Below are 27,285 nucleotides of genomic sequence, written 5' to 3' on the forward strand. Positions count from 1 at the left end.
CATTTAAAGAGACCAGGATTAATGAACACAGACTTAAACACTTGCTAAAAAGAAAATAAAGAAATGCATATCAAATGAAAAGAGGAGGCATATCTAAAGAAGAATATAATGCTGTCTGTAGAGAATGCAGGACAAGCGGTAGAAAAACTAAAGCCAGTAATGAAGTGAGGCTTGCAAGAAAGACCAAAAGCAATAAAAAATTATTTTGGAGGTATGTCAAATCAAAAGCAAAGGCAAATATGCTATAGCATTTATACAGGATGAAATGGGTGAGGTGTTCAAAAATGATGTTGATAAGATCGAAAATTTTAAATTTCTATTTTGCATCTGTACTTTCTAAGATAGCAACTGTAACATTAACCGATCTTCACTAGTGATGAGCGAGTATACTTGTTGCTCGTTTTTTCCAGAGCATGCTCGGGTGTCCTCAGAGTATTTTGGCGTGCTCGGAGATTTAGTTTCTGTCAATGCAGCTGCATGATTTGTGGCTGCTAGACAGCCTGAATACATGTGAGGAATGCCTGTTTGTTAGCGAATTCCCACATGTATTCAGGATGTCCAGCAGCCACAAATCATGCAGTTGAGGCGACAAAAACTAAATCTCCGAGCACGCCAAAATACTCGGACACCCGAGCATGCTCAGGAAAACCCATCAACGAGAATACTCGCTCATCACTAATCTTCACTGAACTATCAAAGGTGTAAAATAATCCATACTATCTATAAGTGAATTTCAATCTCCTGGTCCATATTAATTACTTCCTAGAGTACTAAAAAGAGATAGCAGAGGAAATTGCAGAATCACTCGCCAGAATCTTCAAAAAATCCTGCAGAACAGGAGAAGTCCCAGAAGATTGGGGAAGGGCAATTGTTGTCCCTATCTTCAAAAAAGAAAAGATGTAACCAGGAAATTACAGGCCTGTGAGCCTTACTTCTATACCAGGAAAGATCTTTGAATAAATTATTAAACAACATGAATGTAAGTACTTGGATAAGAATGCAGTAAATAACCCGAGCCAGCATGGGTTTGAGCAGACAAGCCATGCCAGACTAATTTAATTTCCTTCTTTGATGGAATCACTGACTGGGTGGATCAGGGAAATGCGGTAGAAATAGTATATCTCAACTTCAGCAAACCATTTGATAAAGTATCTGATACTATCTTTATTGAAAATATGGCCAAGTATGGGATTGACAAGGTTATGGTTAGGTGGGTTCATAACTAACTCTGTAATCGTAGTCAAAGAGAAGTAATAAACTGTTGCACATCCAATTTCAAGAGTGTTTTAAGTCAGTTACCACAAATCTCTTTCCTGGCCCCAGTGTTGTTCAACATTTTTATAAATGATCTAGATAAGGGAACTGAAGGTAAACTGATCAATTTTGTAGACGATGCAAAGCTAGGAGGGATAGCTAACACTAGAAAAGACCGGAAAAGTATTCAGAAGGTACAACATAAGCTTGAATAATGGGCAGAACTGATAGAATGGTATATAATGTGAACCTGTTAGTAGGATTTTGCTAAGTAACCTACAGACACGTTCAGGTTGGCACTATTACACTAATTAAAATGATACCTGGGGAGAATAAGTCCGTATTGTGGTTCTTGTGTAATCAGTGTTAGAAGTTAATGAGATGCTCGTGCTCCGGGGTGGGACTGTAGACAGAGTCTTATCTTACTGCCCTAACCTGCTCTAAGCCAGAGAAACAAAGCAAAGACCTGCCCACAGTCCTGCCCCAAGGCACAAACATGTTCCTCGTCTTAGAGACAGACTGTGAATTGTCCGTCAGTAGAAGTCTTTAAACATATTATGGACAGACATCTGTCTGAGATGGTTTATTCAAACCTTCATTGAGCAAGGGATGGACATGAAGACCCTCGAGGTTCCTTCCAATTCTAACATTCTTCGATTCTATGATTTCTTAATTACATTTCAAACTGAGGAAAGGGCAACTTGAACGCATACATTGAAAATCTCTAAGAGAAATCCTAAAAAGTCTCCTGTGTCTAGGTACTTGCATATGGTCTAAATAGTGGTGAATAATCCATTAGGAAAGTTGTATGGATTTTTCTAATATTTAAATTAATATAGGAAGGATTAAAGTAGGATATTTGAAACAAGCAATTGTGTATATTCCTACTATGCTAGCAGTAGTACTGAGCGCCTATACTTTTAAGAATGTTCCGCTATGTTAGTGTGTTATACGTCCTAAGAAATGAGCGCTGCAATGACATGTGTGATGTCATGCTCCCTTCCAATCAGGGCAGCGCTTTTTAGCGCATGCCCGGTGGCTGTCTGGCGCGCTCCCAGCGCGTGATGCACTCCACAGAGCGAACGCGCTGATGACGTATGCGGCCCAGCCATAGGATGTGAGATAAACAAGGAACCGGAAGTGTTGGCTTCCCTGGACGGCAAGGCGCGAACATATAAAAGGAGGTAACGCGCTACTATATGCACACATGATGTCAGTCTGGATATGAAACGGCCACCTGTGATACACAGTAATTATGGCCCCAATCGACTCCCCTGATGAGATATAACGAAACGCGTCGGGAGAAAGGGGTATCGCGTTCACCACTTATGGGGATGGTAACATACCTGAGCACAACCCTGCTAATTTGGTGAGACCGTTCCTTTTTGTATACATGTCACGAGATCTGTGTCAAAAAACGCCTAAACTGTAAGTAGGAGGTGTATATTGGAATAATGAGGTTACATTCATATATGTGAAATTTAATACCCAGATTGAGGGGATACGTTCCGATATGTCTAATATAATACCTCAAACGTGACACAAATGAAGCACTATGATGTAATGATTATTTGTGCATTATGCTTCTAAATAGAGCCTGCAGTGAGCATAAAACTGAGGTTTTTTAGAAAAAGCTGGTTTTGGTATTTATCCACCATATTAGGGCAGTATATTAGAAAAAGTCTATCTAATCAGAGTGTGGTATTTACTATATAGTGAGGTGAATATTTCATATGCCAAATCTCCTGTATCCTGATGTTGTTTGGTTATTCATTCCCACCGGATGCCATTGTTTTAAGGCCGTGTGGGCAAATTGCAATATTCTGTACCAAGGTATAGTGGTGATTCTGGGTAACATCCGTGTGTTTATACCTTGTGCCCGAGGGCAGTCTATTTATACAGGATCAATTTACAGCATCCAATCAAAGTCTGTATGACTAAAAGGATGCAATAGAATTGGTGATTGATGCTGTATTTACCAGCTTTTCTTTTGTTTTGTTTGTTCATTATTCACTTGAGCACCTTGCACTCTTTCAGATTTTATAGTTGTGAAATAAAAGTTATATTTTATAATTATTCCTATCCATTGGCTGCTATAATAATATAAGAGGAGTGGATACACCACTGCTATCTGTATTGAACTCTGATTGGCTGGCAGCATGTATTGCAGCGTAGGGAGCCGACGGGTTCTCTGCACTGCAATATATCCGAGGACGCATATGCATCTAAACTAGTCGCTTGTGGCGGCAGACCCACCTCTGCCTCCAGGTCCTAGTGCAGTTGCACCACCGGCATCGGCGATACGTCCGCCATTGCCAAAAATATCGGGACACCTGAAAGAAATATAGTTCTGTCTTGTTTAAACATTTATCTTTTCATTTTTTTTCCTGGCAGTTCGGGATGGTTGAGATGCTGAGAAGGGTTAGATTTATTATTTATCTTACTCTTTTCAAAATGTATATTAGGCTATTTTCAGACTTGCGTTAGCAGGCGCAGCGCAGGGCTGCCGCTAAGCTGTGCTCCCGGCCACGCCTCCTCCGGTCAGCTCCTCCTATGGACGCACGACGCTGCATGCAATCAGCGTACCCTATATTTGGTGTTGGGTACGCTGGCAAAAACATACCAGCGCACGGCCAATGCTAAATATAGGGTGCTCTGATCACATGCAGCGTCATGCGCCCAAAGGAGGAGCTGACCGGAGGAGGCGCGGTCGGGGGCGGAGCTTTGCGGTGGCCCTGCGCTGCGCCTCCTAATGCAATTCTGAAAGTAGCCTTATAAAGCAAAACTTTAACAAAATTTAAAGAAAAAAACTGTAAATCTTTTCAGATATTGTAAAGAAGGTGAGTAGTTACTGGTGACAGATTTTACATATTTACAATACTAATTTTGATTTTGTAAATTTTAGAAAATTTACATGGATTGTCAAGCTGTGACACCAGCAACTTAAAAGAAAAGTTGGAGACATTCATGAGCATTTCTGTCACTTGCCCACCTTGTTTGGATCCCTCCGGTGACTTTCAAGATACGAGCTCCATTCCTTCCCATATCCAGACCCCACTTGATGAATATGAGGAACCCATCTTTTACATTCATGCAGAAGAGGAGAATCATGACTCATTAAAACCTTTGCTCTTATTTTTGAACAGTGAACAGTATCAACCAAGTTTCCAAAAACTTTATGATGTCTCATGCACTTTCCTACAAACTTCATTTCATGGATACAATGAAGATGAAGAGTTAGTTCGGTACCTTAGTATAGCACGAGGAGCAGCTAAGAAGTCTTGTATGAAATGGGCACAGGCAAGAATTTGCTTTCTTCTGGGCAGGCTCTGTACCAAGAAGAACAAGTTTTCCCAAGCTCGGGTTTACTTGGAAGAAGCAATGGGAGTTATTAATGGGGATTTATCAGATATCTTTCTGTTTACCACTGTCCACATGAACCTCAACGCCATTTACTTAAAGCAAAAATCGAAGGAAAAAAGTTGTCAAATGATTGACAAGTCTTCAGCGTTGTTCCTTGGATTACAAAACTATATAAGCAGCACTGATATGGAGTCCTCATTTCTGAAGTATGCCATGAAAAAAGCAATATTGAGTCAAGACCGGAAGACTGAGATCAAAGTGTGTCAGCTTCTGGTCAAGACTTTCATTGACTTGAGGCAACACAATGAAGCATTGCCATTTATCGAGAGGCTACAAACCTTGGAGAACTCAATGGACTCCAGTAAGAGGACTTCATCAGGATACTACTTTCAGTTAGCCGATATCTACACTAAAAAGTGTTTGCCAAACTTGACCTTAAGCTGCGTTAAAGTAGCTTCTCCGACTTCTTGTAGCATCGTGGACTCTTTAAAAAGGATTAGTGTCATCATAGAAAATACTTCTAGACCTTGCGGAGTGAAAAGGAAAAGGCAGATATTTCCATCGCAAGTTGCATATCACTTAAGACAAGCCCTTAAATCAGTGGTCTCTGAACAAGACCGGGAGCTGTGCTGTTTCATCTATCTGAGCTTATCGGACATGTGCTCAAGGCAAAAATTGTACAAAGAGGCTCGTTCCTATATCATGAAGGCAATGGACACTTTCTCCATGGATGCAATGTACAGGGCGGATATATTGGTGTCACTTGCTTGGCTCTATTTGCTTGACAGAGAGAATGATGTAGCTCTTGATTTATTGACCAGAATGCTGTCCTTACCTTCCTGTACTCAACACCAGTTTGGAATCGCACATAACCTTCTTGGTATTGCTCTAAGAAGAGGAGATAAAATTGAAGAAGCAGCTAGACACTACAGCACAGCTTTACAGATCTCAAGAGAGCTAGATAATTTGCAGAACCAGGCAGCCATGCTGGCTAACTTCGGGATCTTATTTTTGCACTTAAAAGCTCGAATTCTGTCAGAAGTGTTTTTGCAAAAATCAATGACCCTTTATTCTGGGCTTTCAATTTTTGAAAATGGTGCCAATTTTATATATGTCTTATTAATGCTTGGAAGCCACTACATCACTGGAGGCGATAAAGAAAACGGAAGATGTTATTATGAATGGGCACTCCTTGTTGCAATGGAAACAGATCATTTGGAAGGTAGAGTATATTAAATGTGCATGTAACTATAGGGTTAAGGACAAGTGATATATTTCTGATTACTCATGGCTCCACTATTGGGACCCCCATCACCCACTGGAAACAGGTTTTTGAACCTTTTATTCTTCTTTGTTGCACTCCTTGAAGTGAGGATATAGGAACATGTGCTGACTGGGGGGTGGTCCCTTTTCGGCTGCGAAACAGACTGGAGACAGACGCAGAAGTACGTTCAATCAATGTCCTCTTTATTGGGTGTCTTCTTCGACATCCACAGCAATACGACAGTTCCTGCATACTGGCCTGGGTACCTGCCACCTCCTCCTTCTCCTGTTTGCGATGGCCTTTTAGGTTCTTTCACTGTGGCTGCCGCTATGCCCATGGCCACAGTGCTTCCTCTGGTCTAGTCCGTCTGTGCGCTGCGACACTTACTACCTTTTCGGTGTCCAGCCGTCCGGTACCCCAGGCGTCCTCTGTCCTGCAGCTGTCCTGTCAGGGCCACCCCCCGACTGTCCGTCTCTCTCCTCTGTCTCCTCCTGAGCTCTCCTTTCCTCTGTCTCCTCCTGAGCTCTCTCTAATCCTAGGACTCTCCCTCCTTTTATTCCCTTTCCTTGGAATTCCCCTTCTTAGTCCCGTAGCTCCGCCCATCATGACAGCGTTTTCTAGCTTCAGCTGCTATTACGTCCTTTTCTCACTGGCCTGTGTCTCCCTCTAGTGACCAAAACTCAGTACTACACCGTCTCTTACTAATTCCAGCTGTTTCCTCACACATATATACCAATTCCCGTTAAGCATTGTACACTACACATTTTACACTCACTTTTTCCATCAGACAGGTCCACGTGTCAGTCCACTCCCCCTACAAGGACAACTTTGAATTGAATGGTCCCATGGAGATTTTAGGAATTGGCACCATAACTGATCAAGCGTTGCTCCATTATAGCTTCTGCTCATTACAAGGAGTGAATGTGGGGAGTAAGAGGCTTGAGGGTCCCAATTCTAGTGATCAGAGGGGGTATCAGCAGCTACACATTAGTTAGTGGGAAAATCCCTTAAATGGCTAAATCGTATGAAGACCCTTCCATTTGCATACTAAAAAACAATGCAACTATTTTACACTTATGTAGACTTTTTTAGATGCAAATTAAATAAAAGCATTCTTTACTCTTTTTTTTGGACAGGTCAACTTCATGCCATCCAGCTCCTTTGTCATTTTTACAAGACTCTTGCAGTAAATGAGGCTCAGTGTATTATTTATAATGAATACCAGTTGTCCTTAGCCAAGAAACTAGCTGACAAAGTTTTGGAGGGTCACGTGCTCGAAACAATCAGCCAGCTGTATCTATCATTAGGCACAGAAAGGTAAGAGAGGAGGTAAAGGTAGAGATCAGTATATTTTATGATCCATGTAATTGTGATGATCTGTGTTTCTGAAGAAGAACATGAACCAATATTGGTAATGCCACAATAAATTGTAAGAAGTCTGTGGACACTTGTGTTCAGTGAGACGTCTTCCTCATTTTCTCCAATTGTGAAAGTGCCCTTTTGACCTTATAGTTGAAAAAAGAGGAAGGATTTGAAGTTTTAAAGCTCTTTAAAAGGGGGTTATCAATACTTAATAGAAGGGGTCCTTGACAATACGCTATTTACAAAATGTTCTGCTGTTGGGACCTCCATTAAAATAAATGTCTAGTTAAGCCCCCAATGCACATTAGAAGCCTGTCATATAATCAATGCTTTGGCCAATCGTTCATCCGACAACCATTGTGACAACGGTGGGTGTGGAATAGACCACTAGCTGGGCTTATGCTTCAATAGAGCCTCTGATGGTGAGGATAGGCTTGAGCTATTAGGATAGCCACCAGGCCGAAGTGTCAGAGGCAAAAATGCAAGGCACAGAGGAGTAAACAGAAACATAGTCAGTAGGTCCGGTGTCGGGGCATGCAGCACAGGTACAAAATACAAAGCTCTGATCAGGAGTGGAGAGGTCTGACGAAAGGAGTACACAAGCCAGGTCAGTAACAGGAGAGTTAAAACTATAATGCACCTAGACAAGATACCAGAGAATGCAGTGCAGCTAGGAACCTAAGTTCAGGTAAGGTGTGGAGGGAGAAGCTGCCTAATGTATCACCTGCTGGCAGAGGATAGGACGGGGAAGCAAACCTCCACAGGACATAGCAGGGTTAAATACTTGCAGAGTCTGGCCGTGCCTCCTTATAGTCCAGTGGAGACAGCAGGAAGATGCAGCAGTGTGGGAGTGCTGCAAGAGGTAACTCAGCGAGATGGCTTGACACAAAGAGGAGCAGAGTGGCGAACACAGTGAGTCTGATGACGTCCACTAACAGTGCGAGTCAAACGTGGTGACAACCATCTCAGTCACGGCACTCGTACGGCCTAAAGTCCTATGTTCTTTATGAGAAAGTCACCAACTGACATCTCTGCCATTGGCTTATCTATGGGAGAACAAAGGATTTACAGGAAAAATGAAGCATTACACAATGCACATTAAGAGGATTGAACTTCCCATTCTAGCCAAGAGATGAGGATCCTAAGCAAAGGTCCCCTCGATATACCCTAATAGTGTATTTGAAAATGGGTTTAACCCCTTTCCGACATCGGGCATAAATGTACGCCGATGTTGGACTCCTTCCCTTTGATGTGGGCTCCGGCGTTGAACCCACATCTTTCCCAGCACGTCAGCTGGTGAGAATTTTAAATCCAGGTATTGCCAAAGATTTGATCTCCATGTCTGCTTTTCAGAAGATGGTTGTTGGAACTGGAAACACCCGTACATGATTCTGACACTATAAGCTAATATTTTTACCTGCATGGTGTATCTACAGTTTACTTATTATTTTGGTGCATTTATTTTGACAGACGTGAAAAATACACATTGAAATTTTCTTTTGAATGTAAATGACTTGTGCAAACCCTAATCACTCATATGGTATGCAGATTGTCATCGGATTTGACATGGATTATTTTTATACAGAATTCGAATCTAAATTCATGACAAAGTCAACTCATGTGAAAATAGCCTAAAAATATACAGCAGTGGTAGTAGAATTTTTTCTGATGTCATTCTCTGAGTAACTTAAAATCAAACAAAAAAATCAACAGAACCATCCACTTCTCATTAGTTTAACCCCTTCACGCCACAGACCTTTTTCATTTTTGCGTTTACGTTTTTTGCTCCCCTTCTTCCCAGAGCCATAACTTTTTTATTTTTCTGTCAATATGGCCATGTGAGGGCTTGTTTTTTTGCGGGACGAGTTGTACTTTTGAACAACACCATTGGTTTTGCCATATTGTGTACTTGAAAACAGGAAAAAAATTCAAGGTGCTGTGAAATTGCAAAAAAAGTGCAATTCCACAACTGTTTTTTGGATTTTTTTATTTACCACGTTTACCAATGCTAAAACCGACCTGCCATTATGATTCTCCAGATCATTTTGAGTTCGTAGATACCAAACATGTCTAGGTTGTTTTTTGTTTATATGGTAAAAAAAAATCCAAAGTTTGCTAAAAAAAAAAATCGTAGCGTCTCCATTTTTCGTGATCTCTGGTTAGATGAGGGTTTATTTTTGGCATGCCTAGCTGACGTGTTTATTGATACCATTTTGATGTGGAAACGATTTTTTGACTGCTCGTTATTGCTTTTTAATTCAATGTTGTGGCATCCAAAAAAATGTAATTCTGGCGTTTTGACTTTTTTTTCGCTATGCCATTTACCGATCAAATTATTTCTTTTTATAGCTTGATAGATCGTGCGATTCTGATTGCGGCGATACCAAATATGTGTATATTTGATTTTTTTTTTACATTGTTTTGTTTTGAATGGGGCGAAAGGGGGGGTGATTTCAACATTTATATATTTTTTATTTTTTTAATATTTTAAAAACATATTTTTTTTACTTTTGGCATGTTCCAATAGTCTCCATGGGAGACTAGAAGCTGCAGTTGTCTGATCGCCTGTGCTACACACAGATCATTGACTGCTGGGTGGCGCTCATAGCAATCCAAACAATGACAACTACAGGGGTTTCCTGCAGAGTTTTCATTCCAACACATCGGCGTCCCACAGTCACGTGACACGGGCACCGATGGGCGGGATTAGTGACTCGCTTCCGTCGCAATCACATTAAATGCCACTGTCAGAGAATGACAACGGCATTTAATGGGTTAACAGCTGCGTGTGGATGGTGATTCCACCCAAGGCTGTTGGGGGCACATGTCAGCTGTTCAAAACAGCTGACATGTTCCGGGAAAGATGTGGGATCAGCGCTGGGGCCCACATCAAAGAGAGGGACATGACATGCGCAGTACTAGTATGGTAAATTTAGTGAAGGGGTTTAATGGTGACAAATTCTTATTACAGTATCATGAGATTACACCTGTCTTATATTAATAACACATTTATTGAGCAATTTTAATTTACATTGGTCCATCAAGTTTTACAAGGGGTAAGTATATTGGTAAAATTAAGGTAAGGAGGAAAATCTTACAATTTTGTTTCCCATGGTTGATCCAGAGGAATGTGGAGAAAGCTCATTAGACATTAAATCATTTTACCTAAAATTGTTGCTGCCCTAATATTCACCCTTGCAACATGTTGACCTTTAGGTAATTGATCTTTGGTGATCTGCACCTCCCTCTGTCAATCCCTGCACTGGCTCCCCATTACCCAAAGATTCCAGTTCCAAACCCTAACCATGACATACAAAGCCATCCACAACCTGAGTCCTCCATACATCTGTGACCTCGTCTCCCGGTATTTACCTGCACGAAACTTCCGATCCGCACAAGATCTCCTTCTCTACTCCCCTCTTATCTCCTCTTCCCACAATCGCATACAAGATTTCTCCCGCGCATCCCCTCTACTCTGGAACTCTCTACCACAACATATCAGACTCTCGCCTACCATGGAAACCTTCATAAAGAACCTGAAAACCTACCTCTTTCGACAAGCCTACAACCTGCAGTAACCACCAATCCACCAAACCGCTGCACGACCAGCTCTACCCTCGCCTACTGTATCCTCACCCATCCTTTGTAGATTGCGAGCCCTCTTGGTTAGGGTCCCCTCTCATCCTGTACCAGTCGATGACTTGTTTTGTGTAAGATTACTTTCCTCGTTTTTATTATATATACCCCTCCTCACATGTAAAGTGCCATGGAATATATGGTGCTATAATAATAAATAATATTAATAATAATAATAACATGTCCTCCTGTCATTGGTCTAGAGCTTGTAGATCGGCACTGGAATATACCAAAAGAAGTCTGGGCATTTTTATTGATCTTCAATCTAAAGAGAGAGAAGCCCGAGCTTGGTTAATGGCTGGCAAGATTTATTACATTCTGGAACAGAACGAGCTGGTGGATCTATATATTCAGGTACTTTTATATGACACCGGTGGGTTTAACGTTGATTAACATTCAGAGAATATTTCTCCTCTATGTTATGGATCATGTTATGGATTCCAAAAATAAAAATCTGATATCACCGGACACCGGGCAGCAGGGGCTGGCTGACACTTTTCAGCCTGGGGGCAATCACAAGCCAGTGGCCCTCCAATTGTGGTGCTTTTCCCCTGCTTATCTCTGGCCGCTGCATTAAAGCAGCAGAGATAACAGGCTTTAATAACAAATATAAATGGAGATTCAGTGGCGCTTATGTGAGAGATTGATTCCAGCAGCAACACTAAGACACCCGTCACAGCAGTGTCAGAAGAATGCTTGTAAATCAACCATAAAAAAGTGTGCGCTTGGATAAACACAAATGTGGGTGGTACCAAAAAGGGGATGAGTAAGAATAAAGCTATTTAGGACGCTGTTTATCTGTATTGTCTTGTATTGACTATTTCTGAGGCGCTAACAGTTTAGTCTTCTAGGGACCGTTTGAGGTCATTTAACTACTACCGCTAATACTCTGAAAACCGCTGCTATCTGCCAAATAAACAGCGTCCTAAATAGCTTTATTCTTACTCATCCCCTTTTTGGTACCACCCACACTTGAGTTTATCCAAGCGCACACTTTTTTATGGTTGATTTACAGGCTTTAATAACAGGCTGGTACATAGATATGGGAACAGAACGGAGCTAGCTGCATATATATGGGAGCAGAACCAAGTTTGCTGCCTACATAGATACTGTAACAGAAGCAAGCTGACTACATAGACATGAGCCCGGAACCAAGATTGCTACGTAGACAAGGAAACTGACTGGAGCTTACTACAGAGATATGGGAGCAGAACAGAGCTTACTACAGAGATATGGGAGCAGAACCAAGCTTGCTGCCTACACAGATACTGTAACAGAAGCAAGCTAACTACAAAGATATGGAAGCAGAACCGAGCTTACTACAGAGATATGGGAACAGAACAGATCTTACTACAGAGCTATGGAAGCAGAACCAAGCTTACTACAGAAATAAAGGAGCAGAACCGAGTTTACAACAGAGATAAGGGAGCAGAATCGAGCTTACTACAGAGATATGGGAGCAGAACCGAGCTTACTACAAAGATAAGGAAGCAGAACATAGCTTACTATGTCTACTACAAGATACAGAAACAGAACCAAGCTTATGGCATACATAGTGTACCAGAATCTAGATTACTACATCAATACAGTATCAGAACCAAGGTTACTGCTCAATAATAATAATAATAATAATAATCTTTATTTATATAGCGCCAACATATTCAGCAGCGCTTTACAGTTTAACAGTTTCAAAACACAAGTCATTAGTAACAATGTTAACAATACAATAATTGAAGCAAAATAAGACGAAATGAGACGACCCTGCTAGTGAGAGCGTACAATCTACAATGAGGTGAGGGAGATACAAAGTACAGGTGTGTATTTACAAGTGTGTATTTACAATGACGGTCCAGCCATCTTGAGGGAGTGAAGGATGGATGGAGATAGTGAATGGGCTACACAAGCACACTTACACAGAGAATTACTTTGATCAGTGAACGTGATAGGCCGCTCTGAACAAGTGTGTTTTGAGGGAGCGCCTAAAACTATGCAAATTGTGGATAGTCCTGATTTCTTGGGGTAGAGCATTCCAGAGGATAGGAGCAGCACGGGAGAAGTCTTGGAGTCGGGAGTGGGAGGTACAGATTAGTGCAGAGGTTAGTCGAAAGACGTTTGCAGAGCGCAGCGATCGGCTAGGCCGATAGACAGAAATGAGGGAAGAAATGTAAAGGGGTGCCGCACTGTGGAGAGTTTTGTGGGTGAGAACAAGTACTTTGAATTGGATCCTATAATGAATAGGCAGCCAATGTAAGGACTGGCGAAGAGCGGACGCGTCCGAGTACCGATTAGCCAGATGGACGATCCTGGCCGCTGCATTAAGTATGAACTGGAGGGGGGATAGTCGAGTGACGGGGAGGCCAATTAATAGAGCATTGCAGTAATCCAGGCGGGAGTGGATCAATGCAACAGTGAGGGTTTTTGTTGTTTCCATAGTGAGAAAAGGGCGGATTCTAGAGATGTTCTTTAGGTGTAAGCGGCAAGAGCGGGCAAGAGATTGTATATGGGATGTGAAGGAGAGATTGGTGTCAAACAAAACACCCAGACAGCGTGCCTGCTGCCGGGGTGTTATTGTGGTACCATCCACGGAGAGGAAAATGTCAGATTTAGGGAGGTTAGTAGACGGCGGGAGCAGAAGAAGTTCAGTTTTAGAGAGGTTGAGTTTCAGATAGAGAGTGGACATGATATTGGAGACTGCGGACAGACAGTCACTGGCGTTCTGTAGTACAGCGGGGGTGAGGTCGGGGGAAGATGTGTATAGTTGTGTGTCATCAGCATAAAGATGGTACTGAAAGCCAAATCTGCTGATGGTCTGTCCAATTGGGGCCGTGTAGAGAGAGAAAAGAAGGGGGCCAAGGACTGAGCTCTGAGGTACCCCAACAGCAAGAGGAAGAGGAGATGACGTGAAGCCAGAGAACAAAACACTGAAGGAGCGGTCAGAGAGATAGGAAGAGAACCAGGAGAGAGCAGTGTCCTTAATGCCTAGTGACAAGAGCCTAGAGAGTAGGAGATGGTGGTCAACAGTATCGAAAGCTGCAGATAGGTCAAGAAGAATGAGCAGAGAGTGGTCACCGTTACGTTTTGCTGTCAGAAGGTCATTGGTCACCTTGATGAGTGCAGTTTCAGTCGAATGTAAGGGGCGGAAGCCAGACTGTGAAGGGTCTAGAAGGGAGTGAGTGGAGAGGTAACGGGTAAGGCGGGAGTAAACTAGGCGTTCCAAAAGTTTAGAGATGAAGGGGAGATTGGAGACTGGTCTGTAGTTGTTTGTGCAGGATGGGTCGAGAGCAGGTTTCTTTAGTAATGGAGTAACAATTGTGTGTTTGAAGGAGGATGGGGAAATGCCCGAGGAGAGGGAGAGATTAAAGATTGTAGTTAGGTGGGTTGTGACGACTGGAGAGAGAGACTGGAGGAGATGTGAGGGCATGGGGTCGGACGAGAAGAAGAGAGGAGTCTGGAGACTTCTTCTTCTGTGATGGGATCAAATGTGGAAAGTGAGCCAGGGGAGATGCAGGAAGGGATGGGAGTCACAGCACTTGGTGGTTGGGAGCAGATTTCATGATGGATATTATCTATTTTTTCTGTAAAGTGGGAGGCCAGGTCATCAGCACAAATGTCTGTGATAGGGGCTTGTGCTTTTGGCCTGAGGAGGGAGTGAAAAGTGTCAAAAAGTTTCTTGGGGTTGTTGGCTAGTGAGGAGATCAGGGTGGTGAAGTAGGTCTGTTTGGCGAGGTGAAGGGCAGCGTTATAGGTTCTTAACATAAATTTGAAGTGGATGAAGTCTTCTGGTGTGCGGGTTTTTCTCCATAGGCGTTCAGCACTCCTGGAGCATCGCTGGAGAAGTTGAGTTTGCGATGTGAGCCAGGGCTGTTTTACTCTGTGTTTGGAGGTTCTGAGGGTGAGGGGAGCTACTTGGTCAAGGGTGCTTCTAAAGGGCATGTCACACTAACAGATATCGCTAGCAATATCGCTATAACTAGTGACGTTATAGCGATATTGCTAGCGATATCTCTGTGTCTGATACTTACCTACGACCGGCTCCCCCGCTGGTTATCGCTGATCGCGCGAGAACATTCAGGACCGTTTCTCGTCGTCAGCTTCCTGCGGCGCTTCCTGCTGTGAAGACGAGCGATGCGTGGAGCCAGGCGGGAGGACGCAGGATCGCCTGGTGTGACAGGTAAGTAGCGACCCCCGTCCCCAGCAATGTCGCTGGTGAGATCTGCCTATGTGGCAGCTCACTAGCGACCACTTAGCGATGCACCAGCGATCCTGACCGCGTCATATCGCTGGTCGGGATCGCTGGTACATCGCTAAGTGTGACAGTACCTTAAGAGTGTCATTGTAGTGATGAACAGCCAGATTAGGACAGGAAAGAGAGGAGATTGGGGACAGTGATGAGTGTAGGGAATCTGAAAGTGTGTGAGGGTTAATGGCTTGTAGATTTCTGAATGTGTGATAGGTAGGAGTGTGCTGGGGTGGGTGAGGATTTGTGAGCGTGAAGGAGAGAATGTTGTGGTCAGAGAGTGGAAGCGGTGAGTTATTTAGGTGGGAGATTGAACAGAGCCGGCAGAAGACCAGATCAAGGGTGTTACCGTCCTTATGTGTCTCAGAGATTGAAAGCTGTGAGAGGCCTAGAGAGGTGGTTAGTGATAGAAGCTGGGATGCAGATGTGGAAGTAGGGCTGTTAATGGGGATGTTGAAGTCTCCCAGGATGAGGGTTGGTAGTTCGGAGGACATGAAGTGCGGCAGCCAGGCTGAAAAGTGGTCAAGGAAGTGGGTGGGTGAGCTTGGGGGCCGGTATATGACCGCTACTCTGAGGGAGAGGGGACTGAAGAGCCTGATGGTGTGGACCTCAAAAGAAGGGAATAAGAGTGATGGAACTGGGGGGATGACCTGGAAAGTGCATTGTGGGGACAGGAGTATGCCGACTCCACCACCAGGTCTGTTTGTGTGTCTCGGGGAGTGAGAGAATTGTAAGCCACCGTAGGCTTAGATATGGTACCATAACTGAGCTTACTTACAAACATACAACTCCAGGAACACAGACATTTAAACACACAATATGGCAGGGGCATTGCCAGGGCCCTTAAAGCTCAAGGGCCCAAGCCCCAAAAAGCATGTCTCCCCATAAGACCAACCTTTAGCCATTTAAAATAGCATGTATATATAATTACAGTATACCACTGTTGCTACCCAAAAACACACAATGCAAAGACCAATATGATCAATATTACTACTATAAAAGGCCAAAATAATACGTCTGCACAATGCCTACCTCTAAATAACAAAACACTCTATTCAAAGACCAATGACACCACCATACACCTTCTACTACATAATGACCGAAACACATTAAGCTGTTACTAAATAAATTAAAAAAAACAAAGGCTACTAAAAAGAGCACTAGTCCCACCTTACAGGAACCATATATTGGTAGATACCAGTCCTGCAGAACACATACATGATTATAGTCAGGGCTGCCACTAGGAATTTCGGGGCCCCATACTGGCAAAATTTACGGGACCCCTTGAGACTCCACCCAGGCTCCACCCCAGTTCTGCCTCCACACCTCGAGCCTGCCACAGTCCCACCGCCCTCTCTTGGAAAAACTCATCTTCTACACCACGTCCTCACCAATCTATTAACAGTTCCCAGCAAACACCAGATCACATACATAACCAGCAGCTTTTGTTTTGGCCAAAAGAATTTTTAAGCCACCACCACAACAAGGTAGACTCTTTTGGCCGGGCCATATTCTACTCTTACTTTTTAAACATTTCCTAAAATATCCAATACTCTTTTTAGGTTTATTTTTATTTATTTTTCTTTAAGGGAATGAGTCGCATATATTTTTTAGAATGACCATTAATACCACATACAAGGGACAAAAACTGTCACACCATGACCAGACCATATATTACCACCACATAGCGAGCGAATAATACCATATATAAGGAACAAATACCTCCATACCATGACCAGACCACATATTACCATCACATAGTGCCAAATAATACCACATACAGGGAGAAATACCTCCACACCATAACCAGATCACATACTACCACCATATAGTGACCGAATACTATACAAGGGACAAAAACTGTCACACCATGACCAGACCATATATTACCACCACATAGCGAGCGAATAATACCATATATAAGGAACAAATACCTCCATACCATGACCAGACCACATATTACCATCACATAGTGCCAAATAATACCACATACAGGGAGAAATACCTCCACACCATAACCAGATCACATACTACCACCATATAGTGACCGAATACTACAATACAGATCATTATTAAAAAAAATACACAACACTAATGCCATTATACACAGGAGCTTTGTATATAGTGTACAGGTAATACAGAGCTCATCAGTGACATTATACACAGGAGCTCTGTATATAGTGTCAGTGTACAGGTAATACAGTGATTACCTGTGACATTATACACAGGAGCTCTGTATATAGTGTATAGTGTACAGGTAATACAGTGATCACCAGTGACATTATACACAGGAGCTCTGTATATAGTGTCAGTGTACAGGTAATACAATGATCACCAGGGACATTATAGACAGGAGCTCTATATATAGTGTCAGTGTACAGGTAATACAGTGGTTACCTGTGACATTATACACAGAAGCTCTGTATATAGTGTCAGTGTACAGGTAATACAGTGATCCCCAGTGACATTATACACAGGAGCTCTGTATATAGTGTCAGTGTACAGGTAATACAATGATCACCAGGGACATTATAGACAGGAGCTCTGTATATAGTGTCAGTGTACAGGTAATACAGTGGTTACCTGTGACATTATACACAGAAGCTCTGTATATAGTGCACAGTGAACAGGTTATAGTGTATAGTGTCAGTGTACAGGTAATACAATGATTACCAGGGACATTATACACAGGAGGTCTGTATATAGTGTCAGTGTACAGGTAATACAGTGATCACCAGTGACATTATACACAGAAGCTCTGTATATAGTGTCAGTGTCCAGGTAATACAGTGATTACCTGTGACATTATACACAGAAGCTCTGTATATAGTGCACAGTGAACAGGTTATAGTGTCAGTGTACAGGTAGCACACTGACTCACCAGTGACGTCTCCAGCTGATGTCCCTCATCTTTGCTTTTCTTTTTTATGCAGGGCAGACCACCATCATTTCTTTCAGCCAGGACTCGTCTCTGCATAAAATAACACAAAGTTACCTTGAGCACGGCTTCCAGAGCACATTCCCCATTTTTCCCCTTTCTTCTACACTACACATCTAAATACAGACGTGCACCCACCATTAATATATAATAATCCACCATTCCAAATATAAATTATAATTCACCACTGCGCCCCCACCAACAATAAATAGTAATTTCCACACCTAATAAATATATACATTAATTAGCCCCTGTACTCTTCCTCCAATTCATTACCAGTCACTGCTTCCTCAACGTCCCCCAATATGTGCCTACCGCTCCCCCAATTCATTATATTTACATGCCCCTTCTGCCCCAATTCATTGTCATGTCTTTCTCTCCCACCCTCTATTCATTATCAACTGCTCTACCCCACATTCAATACATCATTTACTCCCATCACCCTGAAAATTCATTATTTGCTCCCCCCCAGGTCCTCATTTGTTCTCCCCATCCCACACCTTCAATTCAATTGCTGTCCCCGTCCCTCATTTCATCATTTGCAGTCCCCCATTCTCCCCGCATTTCATGTGCAGTCCCCTATCCCCTCCCATTTGCAGCCCCTTCCAACATTTGCAGGTCCCATTCCATAATTTGCAAATTGCAGCACCCCCTCCATCATTTGCATCCCCCCTTTCATCATTTTCAGCACCCCCTCCATCATTTGCAGCACCTCTCCATCATTGGCAGCCCCCCTCCACCATTTAATTCATCTGATAAAGAAAAAAATAACGTTTTTCATACTTACCTCACCAGTGATCCCCAGCAGGCACAGCTGCAGCTCCTCTTGTCATGGTAGACGCTGTACCTGGAAGGAGCCCCCATGCATTGTATCACTTTCAGCAGTGAATCAGCTAGACTGTATGGGATGCTGAGAGGCCCTGAAAGAAGCCCCTACAGTCTAGCACATTCACTACTGAGACAGCTAGAATGTATGGGATGTAGTCAGGACTGCAAGGAGCCCCTACATTCTAACTACAGCCATGTCACATGACCAGAAGTCCAGGGAGGGCGGAGGGAGAGAGTCGGAGCTGCGCAGACAGCAATGGCCCGACGTGTGCGCCTGGGGGAGCGGCCGGGGGGCATATGCCTCCCGGCCCAGCCCGCCCCTGCCGGGCAGCATCCCGGCCCAGCCCGCCCCTGCTGGGCAGAATCTCCTCTGTGAGTAGACCATAAATTAGCACCGTGTCAGGCAGTCTACAGGGAGACCAAATGCTTTCTTAGTATTTCCTCGCCAGAAAGAGATGCTAATATACGCAGAAGAAGATCATTGCCCCTAGGGAGCCTGGACGTCTCCAGTCCATACCAGGGACATCACATGGCACAATGGAAGCGCAATATTATTACATGCATCTCTAATCGGAGGGCAGAATTGCTTCTGGGGTTCCAAGTGGATTTTCGGCCTTGGGAAATCACATAAATTTAATATCAATCTGAATTTTGGAGATATCATTGTCATGTGTGGTGTGTCTAGGATTGTGAAAGTATCCTTGGAAATATGGCAGTGTTAGGCCTCTTTCACACTTCCGTTTTTGACCATCAGTCAAAATCCGTCAGGTTTTGAAAAAAACGGATCTGCCATTTTTTTTTGCGGATCCGTTTTTTTCCCCATTGAGTTGCATTACTAGCGGATCTTGACGGATGGCCATCCGCTGGATCCGTTTTTGTGAGGATCCACCAACATTTTTTCGTCCGCCGGCATGCCTGGACGGACCCTGCAACTTTTTTTTGTTAATAAACAAGGGAAAAGAACCAATCACACAATGTCTATATAAGATACAATAATTTAAAAAGAGTATGTAATAATGCAATTATCAATATCAAAAGTGTGATAGAATCAATCCCTCAAACAAAGGATGGCAGACCATCCGGGTATAAATAAAAATAAAATTCAAAGATGGTTTAAAATAAAAAACCAGGATGAAAAAGATGGTAAAAAATAATAAATAATAATAACAATAATAATAAGTAAAAATGCCTTTATTGGAATATTGGCACAACAATTAAATGCATTAAAAATGTATATATATATAAAATAAAATAAAATAAGATAATAGCATATACAACCACAAAAGCAATATATTTATGGACAATGAAAAAGCCAGTCCATAACAAAAGGCTTAATTAATGATCCAGGTACAAAAAAGTGCATGAATAAAGTGACATAAAATATCTAATGAATGTGCCCAAAGTGCAAAAAAGTGCTGTTGTGCAAAAGAATTATGCATACAAATCGCCGTGAGGCGTGTGCAAGACACAAAATAATTAATACCTGTAAGCCAATTGGTGCTATATGGGCAGTATAAGAACGCGCCCCGACGCGCGTTTCGGAAATAGAATCTCCTTCGTCAGGGGGATAGATCATTAGATATTTTATGTCACTTTATTCATGCACTTTTTTGTACCTGGATCATTAATTAAGCCTTTTGTTATGGACTGGCTTTTTCATTGTCCATAAATATATTGCTTTTGTGGTTGTATATGCTATTATCTTATTTTATTTTATTTTATATATATATACATTTTTAATGCATTTAATTGTTGTGCCAATATTCCAATAAAGGCATTTTTACTTATTATTATTGTTATTATTATTTATTATTTTTTACCATCTTTTTCATCCTGGTTTTTTATTTTAAACCATCTTTGAATTTTATTTTTAACTTTTTTTGTTGTTGGATCCGCATTCTCCATTGCGCATGCCCAGAGAAAGGAACTCAGGGAGAAAATTAACCCTGAAATCCTTTCTGGTGGAGGAAAAAAATTCTCTCTCTCTCAGCGGTTTTTGGCGGATTTTAACTGACACAAAAAACTGAAGTGTGAAAGAGGCCTTACTTGTTCCAGTAGGTGGCTAATGCCCACATTCTTGGCATTCAATGATTAAAGAAGTCATCCAGCTATACATTATTGATGACGTATCCTGAGGATAGGTCATCCGTTTTAGAACGGTGGTACCTGGCACCCAGCAACCCTACTGATCAGCTGTTTGCAGATCCCGCAGGCACTGGCTATAAACCGAGTAAGGTGCCAAAACACCACAGCTCCATACACTGTGTAGTGGCTCAGCTCCTACCTACTGAAGTGAACGGGAGCTGAGCTTCAGAACTCAAGAACTGGCACTAATATTATGATATATCATTAACCCCTTCACCCCCAAGGGTGGTTTGCACGTTCATGACCGGGCCAATTTTTACAATTCTGACCACTGTCCCTTTATGAGGTAATAACTCTGAAACGCTTCCATGGATCCCGGTGATTCTGACATTGTTTTCTCATGACATATTATACTTCATGTTAGTGGTAAAATTTCATTCATATAACTTGTGTTTATTTGTGAAAAAAACGGAAATTTGGCGAAAATTTTGAAAATTTCGCATTTTTCCAACTTTTAATTTTTATGCCCTTAAATCACAGAGATACGGCACACAAAAAACTTAATAAGTAACATTTCCCACATGTTTACTTTACATCAGCACAATTTTGGAACCAAAATTTTTTTTTGTTAGGAAGTTATAAGGGTTAAAAATTAACCACCGATTACTCATTTTTGCCACACCATTTTACTTTTACGGACCACATCACATTTGAAGCCACTTTGCGGGGTCTATATGATAGAAAATACCCAAAAGTGACACCATTCTAAAAACTGCACCCCTTAAGGTGCTCAAAACCACATTCAAGAAGTTTATTAACCCTTCAGGTGCGTCACAGGAATTTTTTGAATATTTAAAAAAAAAATGAACATCTAACTTTTTTCACAAAAAAAATACTTCAGGTTCAATTTTTTTTATTTTACCAAGGGTAACAGGACAAATTGGACTGCAAAAGTTATTGTGCAATTTGTTCTGAATACGCTGATACCTGATATGTGGGGGGGACCCACTGTTTCGGCGCATGGCAGAGCTCAGAAGGGAAGGAGCGCCGTTTGACTTTTTCAATGCAAAATTGGCTGGAATTCAGATCGGACGCCATGTCAGGTTTGGAGAGCCCCTGATGTACCTAAACAGTGGAAACCCCCCACAAGTGACCCCATTTTGGAAACTAGATCCCCCAAGTAACTTATCTAGATGTGTGGTGAGAACTTTGAACCCCCAAGGGCTTCACAGAAGTTTATAACATACAGCCGTACAATTAAAAAATCATATTTTTTCCACAAAAATGATCTTTTCACCCTCAATTCTTATTTTTCCAAGGGTAACAGGACCCTAAAAGTTATTGTGCAATTTGTCCTGAGTACGCTGATACCCCACATGTGGGGGTAAACCACTATTTGGGCGCATGGCAGAGCTCGGAAGGGAAGCAGCGCCATTTGACGTTTTTGGCTGGAATTGAGATCTGACACCATGTCGCGTTTGGAAAGCCCTTGATGTACCAAAACACTGGAAACCCCCCACAAATGACACCATTTTGGAAACTAGACCCCCCAAGGAACTTATCTAGATGTGTGATGAGCACTTTGAACCCCCAAGTGCTTCACAGAAGTTTATAACGCCCAGGCGTGAAAATAAAAAAAACATTTTTTTTCCACAAAAATGATATTTTTGCCCCCAATTTTTTATTTTCCTAATGGTAACAGGAGAAATTGGACCCCAAAAGTTGTTTGGCAATTTGTCCTGAGTAGGCTGATACCCTATATGTGGGGGTAAAACACTGTTTGGGCGCATGGCAGAGCTTGGAAGGGAAGGAGCACCATTTGACTTTTTCAACTCAGAATTGGCTGGAATTGAGATTAGACGCCATGTTGCATTTGGAGAGCACCTGATGTGCGCAAACAGTGGAAATCCCCAATTCTAACTCCAACCCTAACCCCAACACACCCCTAACCCTAATCTCAGCCCTAACCCTAGCCCTAACCTTAATGGGAAAATGGAAATAAATACATTTTCTTTTAATTTTATTATTTTTCCCTAACTAAGGGGGTGATAACGGGGGGTTTGATTTACTATTTATGGCGGTTTTTATATTTGGCAGCTGTCGCACGCTAAAAGACGCTTTTTATTGTAAAAATAGTTTTTGTATCACCACATTTTGAGAGCTATAATTTTTCCGTATTTTGACCCACCGAGTCTTATTTTTTGCGGGACGAGTTGACGTTTTTATTGGTACCATTTTCGGGCACGTGAGATTTTTTGATCGCTTTTTATTCCGATTTTTGGGACGCAGAATGAACAAAAACCAGCGTTTCATGAATTTCTTTTGGGGGGTGCGTTTACACTGTTCCGCGTGCGGTAAAATTGATAAAGCGGTTTTATTCTTCGGGTCAGTACAGTTACAGTGATACCTCATTTATGTCATTGTTTTATGTTTTGTCGGTTTTATGCAATGAAAACAATTTTATATAAAAAAATAATTATTTTTGCATCGCTTTATTCTGCGAGCTATAACTTTTTTATTTTTTCACTGATGATGCTGTGTTGTGGCTCGTTTTTTGCGGGACAAGATGACATTTTCAGCGGTACCATGGATATTTATATGCGTCTTTTTGATCGCGCGTTATTGCACTTTTTGTTTGGCAGTATGATAATAAATCATTAGTTTTTGCTTCGTTTTTTATTTTTTAAGGGGTTCGCTAAAGGAGTTAACTAATGGGACAGTTTTATAGGGCGGGTCGCTACGGACGCGGCGATACCAAATATGTGTACTTTTATTGTTTTGTTTTTTTTTATTTCCAAAAAATGGATTTTTTTTTTTTTCTAATTTATTTGGCGATTTTGTTTAAATTATTTTAACACTTTTTTTTTTAACTTTATTAGGTTGTCCCAGGGGGGACATCACTGTCCTGTGACAGATCGCTGATCTGTCACATCACAGATCACTGTGACAGATCAGCGATCTGTCACAGGCATAGAAGCAGACTTCCTCTTGCCTGCGCTTTGCAGGCACTGAGGAAGTCAGCTCCCTGCAGGCCCCCGAAGGCCCCCATCGCCATCTTGGATTCGGGGGCCTGCAGGGAAGGAGCCCCCCGCAGCAGCACTGCACATTGCGCTGCTGTGGGGGGCTCAGTGAAGCACAGAGGGCGCCCCCTCCCTGCCGATGCTTCCTTTTAACCCCGGTACACCGCGATCATGTTTGATCGCGGTGTGCAAGGGGTTAACGTGTCGGGGCGGTCCGTGACCGCCCCTGACACATTGTGCCGGGTGTCAGCTGTGATAATTAGCTGTCACCCGGCCGCGATCAGCGGCGCTCACTACGTGGGCGCCGCTTATCGCTGAGACGTACTGTCCCGTCCATGGGCATAGGGGCCCGGGTCCCATGGACGGGATAGTACTTCTGATGTCAGGAAGGGGTTAATATTCTAGCCCGAGACAGCCCTTTTACGCACCCCTGGCTCTGATAACCATTAAGTAGTATTTGGTAGTTTAATTGTTTTTTATTGGAAATGTGATACCCAGTAGATTCAGCTGATCCCGGCTTGTTCCCACCAAACAGCTGATTTTGCTGCAGGAGATATGCAGGGAAAAAGTAGTATTACATGGCGGTCTTTCAGATGAATGACCATCCTTGTAATACAAGGACTGTTCACGTTTGCCAGAATCGGAGCTGCTGTCTGATCTGACTCATATGATAGGGCCCCAATCAGAGGACCTTCGGCTGTTATGTCTTCTCTTTGCCCTAACCTGGACCCCTTTCTTGCTGATTTTTATAGAAAGTAACCTAACATACTTCTTCTGGATACTTCTAAGACCCTGGATCATATACATGGCACATACCAATACACAAATGAAGAATATATAAAAAGAAAAGTTAACCCCTTTACCCCCAGCTTTGAATTTTCATGCCCTTAAATCAAAGAGATATGGCACATAAAATACTTAATAAGTAACATTTCCCACAGGTTTACTTTACATCAGCACAATTTTGGAACCAAAATTTTTTTTTTGTTGATCAGCGTTTTCTCAATTTTACAACACCATTTTTTTTTAGGGACCACAGCACATTTGAAGCCACTTTGAGGGATCTATATGATAGAAAATAACCAAAAGTGACACCATTTTAAAAACTGCACCCCTCAAGGTGCTCAAAACCACATTCAAGAAGTTTATTAACCCTTCAGGTGCTTCACAGGAATTTTTGGAATGTTTAAAAAAAAAATGAACATTTAACTTTTTTTTAAAAAAAAAATTTCTTCAGGTCCAATTTTTTTTATTTTACCAAGGGTAACAGGAGAAATCGGACTGGAAACGTTATTGTGCAATTTGTCCTGAGTACGCTGATACCTGATATGGGAACCACTGTTTCGGCGCATGGCAGAGCTCAATAGGAAAGGAGCGCCGTTTGACTTTTTCAACGCAAAATTGACTGGAATTGAGATTGGATGCCATGTCACATTTGGCAAGCCCCTGATGTGCCAAAACAGTGGAAACCCCCTACAAATGACCCCAAGGAACTTATCTAGATATGTGGTGAGAACTTTGAACCCCCAAGGGCTTCACAGAAGTTTATAACGTACAGCCGTACAATTAAAAAATCATAATTTTTCCTCAAAAATGATCTTTTCACCACCAATTTTTATTTTCCCAAGGGAAACAGGACCCCAAAAGTTATTGTGAAATTTGTCCTGAGTACGCTGATACCCCATATGTGGGAGCAAACCACTGTTTGGGCACATGGCAGAGCTCAGAAGGGAAGGAGCGCCGTTTGACTTTTTCAATGCAGAATTGGCTGGATGCCATGTAGCGTTTGGAGAGCCCCTGATGTGCCTAAACAGTGGAAACCCGCCATAAATGACACCATTTTGAAAACTAGACCCCCCCAAGAAACTTATCTAGATGTGTGGTGAGAACTTTGAACCCCCAAGGGCTTCACAGAAGTTTATAGCGTAAAGCGTAAAATTAAAAATTCATATTTTTTCCACAAAAATGATCTTTTCACACCCAATTTTTATTTTCCCAAGGGAAACAGAACCCCAAAAGTTATTGTGCAATTTGTCCTGAGTATGCTGATACCCCAAATGTGGGGGTAAACCACTGTTTGGGCACATGGCAGAGCTCGGAAGGGAAGGAGTGCCATTTTTTTTATTTTCTCAAGGGTAGCAAGTTAAATTGGACCCCAAAAGTTGTTGTGCAATTTGTCCTGAGTAGGCTGATACCCCATATGTGTGGGTAAACCACTGTTTGGGTGCAAGGCAGCTTGGAATGAAAGGAGCACCGTTTGACTTTTTCAACGCAGAATTGGATGGAATTGAGATCAGATGCCATGTCGCGTTTGGAGAGCACCTGATGTGCCTAAATAGTGGAAACCACCCCAATTCTAACTCCAACCCTAACCCCAACACACCCCTAACACTAATCCCAACCCTATCCCTAACCCTAATCGGAAAATGGAAATAAATACTTTTTTTTTATTTTATTATTTTTCCCTAACTAAGGGGGTGATAAAGGGGGGTTTGATTTACTATTTATAGCGGGTTTTTATGTTTGGCAGCTGTCACGCTAAAAGACACTTTTTATTGCAAAAAATAGTTTTCGCATCACCATATCACCAGAGCTATAATTTTTCCATATTTTGACCCACAGAGTCATGTGAGGTCTTAATTTTTGCAGGATGAGTTGACGTTTTTATTGGTACCATTTTCGGGCACATGACATCTTTTTATTGATCACTTTTTAATCCGATTTTGGGACGCAGAGTGAACAAAAACCAGCAATTCAAGAATTTCTTTTTTTTTGGGGGGGGGGCGTTTACATCGTTCCACGTGTGGTAAAATTGATAAAGTGGTTTTATTCTTCGGGTCAGTACGATTACAGCGATACCTCATTTATATAACTTTTTATGTTTTGGCGCTTTTATACAATAAAAGCAATTTTATATAAAAAATAGTTATTTTTGCATCACTTTATTCTGAGAGCTATAACTTCTTAATTTTTTTGCTGAGTGGTGGCTCGTTTTTTGCGGGACAAGATGACGTTTTCAGCGGTACCATCTTTATATCCGTCTTTTTGATCGCGTTATTGCACTTTTTGTTCGGCGGTATGATGATAAAGCATTGTTTTTTGCCTTGTTTTTTATTTTAAGGGGTTCACTAAAATGGTTAACTAGTGGGACTGTTTTATAGGGTGGATCATTATGGACGCGTAGATACTAAATATGTTTTCATTTACTGTTTTTGTTTTTTTTATTTACAAAAAATAATTAGGGATTTTTTTAATTTATTTAGGAGTTTTTAAAAAATTATTCTTACACGTGTTTTTT

The 27,285-nt window shown here is 42.0% G+C and overlaps 1 protein-coding gene across 2 annotated transcripts in view; it reads left to right on the top strand.

Moving 5' to 3' along the window:
* Positions 1-27,285, top strand: part of SH3TC1 (SH3 domain and tetratricopeptide repeats 1) — a 180,241-nt gene that overhangs the window by 131,667 nt on the left and 21,289 nt on the right. For both annotated transcript variants that reach the window (XM_073574548.1, XM_073574549.1), the window contains 3 exons: positions 4,160-5,839; positions 7,018-7,198; positions 11,083-11,233. In XM_073574548.1, coding sequence (XP_073430649.1) covers positions 4,160-5,839; positions 7,018-7,198; positions 11,083-11,233 — 2,012 coding nt within the window. The remainder of the gene's footprint in view (positions 1-4,159; positions 5,840-7,017; positions 7,199-11,082; positions 11,234-27,285) is intronic.

This window comes from Dendrobates tinctorius, unplaced genomic scaffold (assembly GCF_039654945.1).
Source record: "Dendrobates tinctorius isolate UK_male_01 unplaced genomic scaffold, ASM3965494v1 ptg000039l, whole genome shotgun sequence".
NCBI classification, from domain to species: domain Eukaryota; kingdom Metazoa; phylum Chordata; class Amphibia; order Anura; family Dendrobatidae; genus Dendrobates; species Dendrobates tinctorius.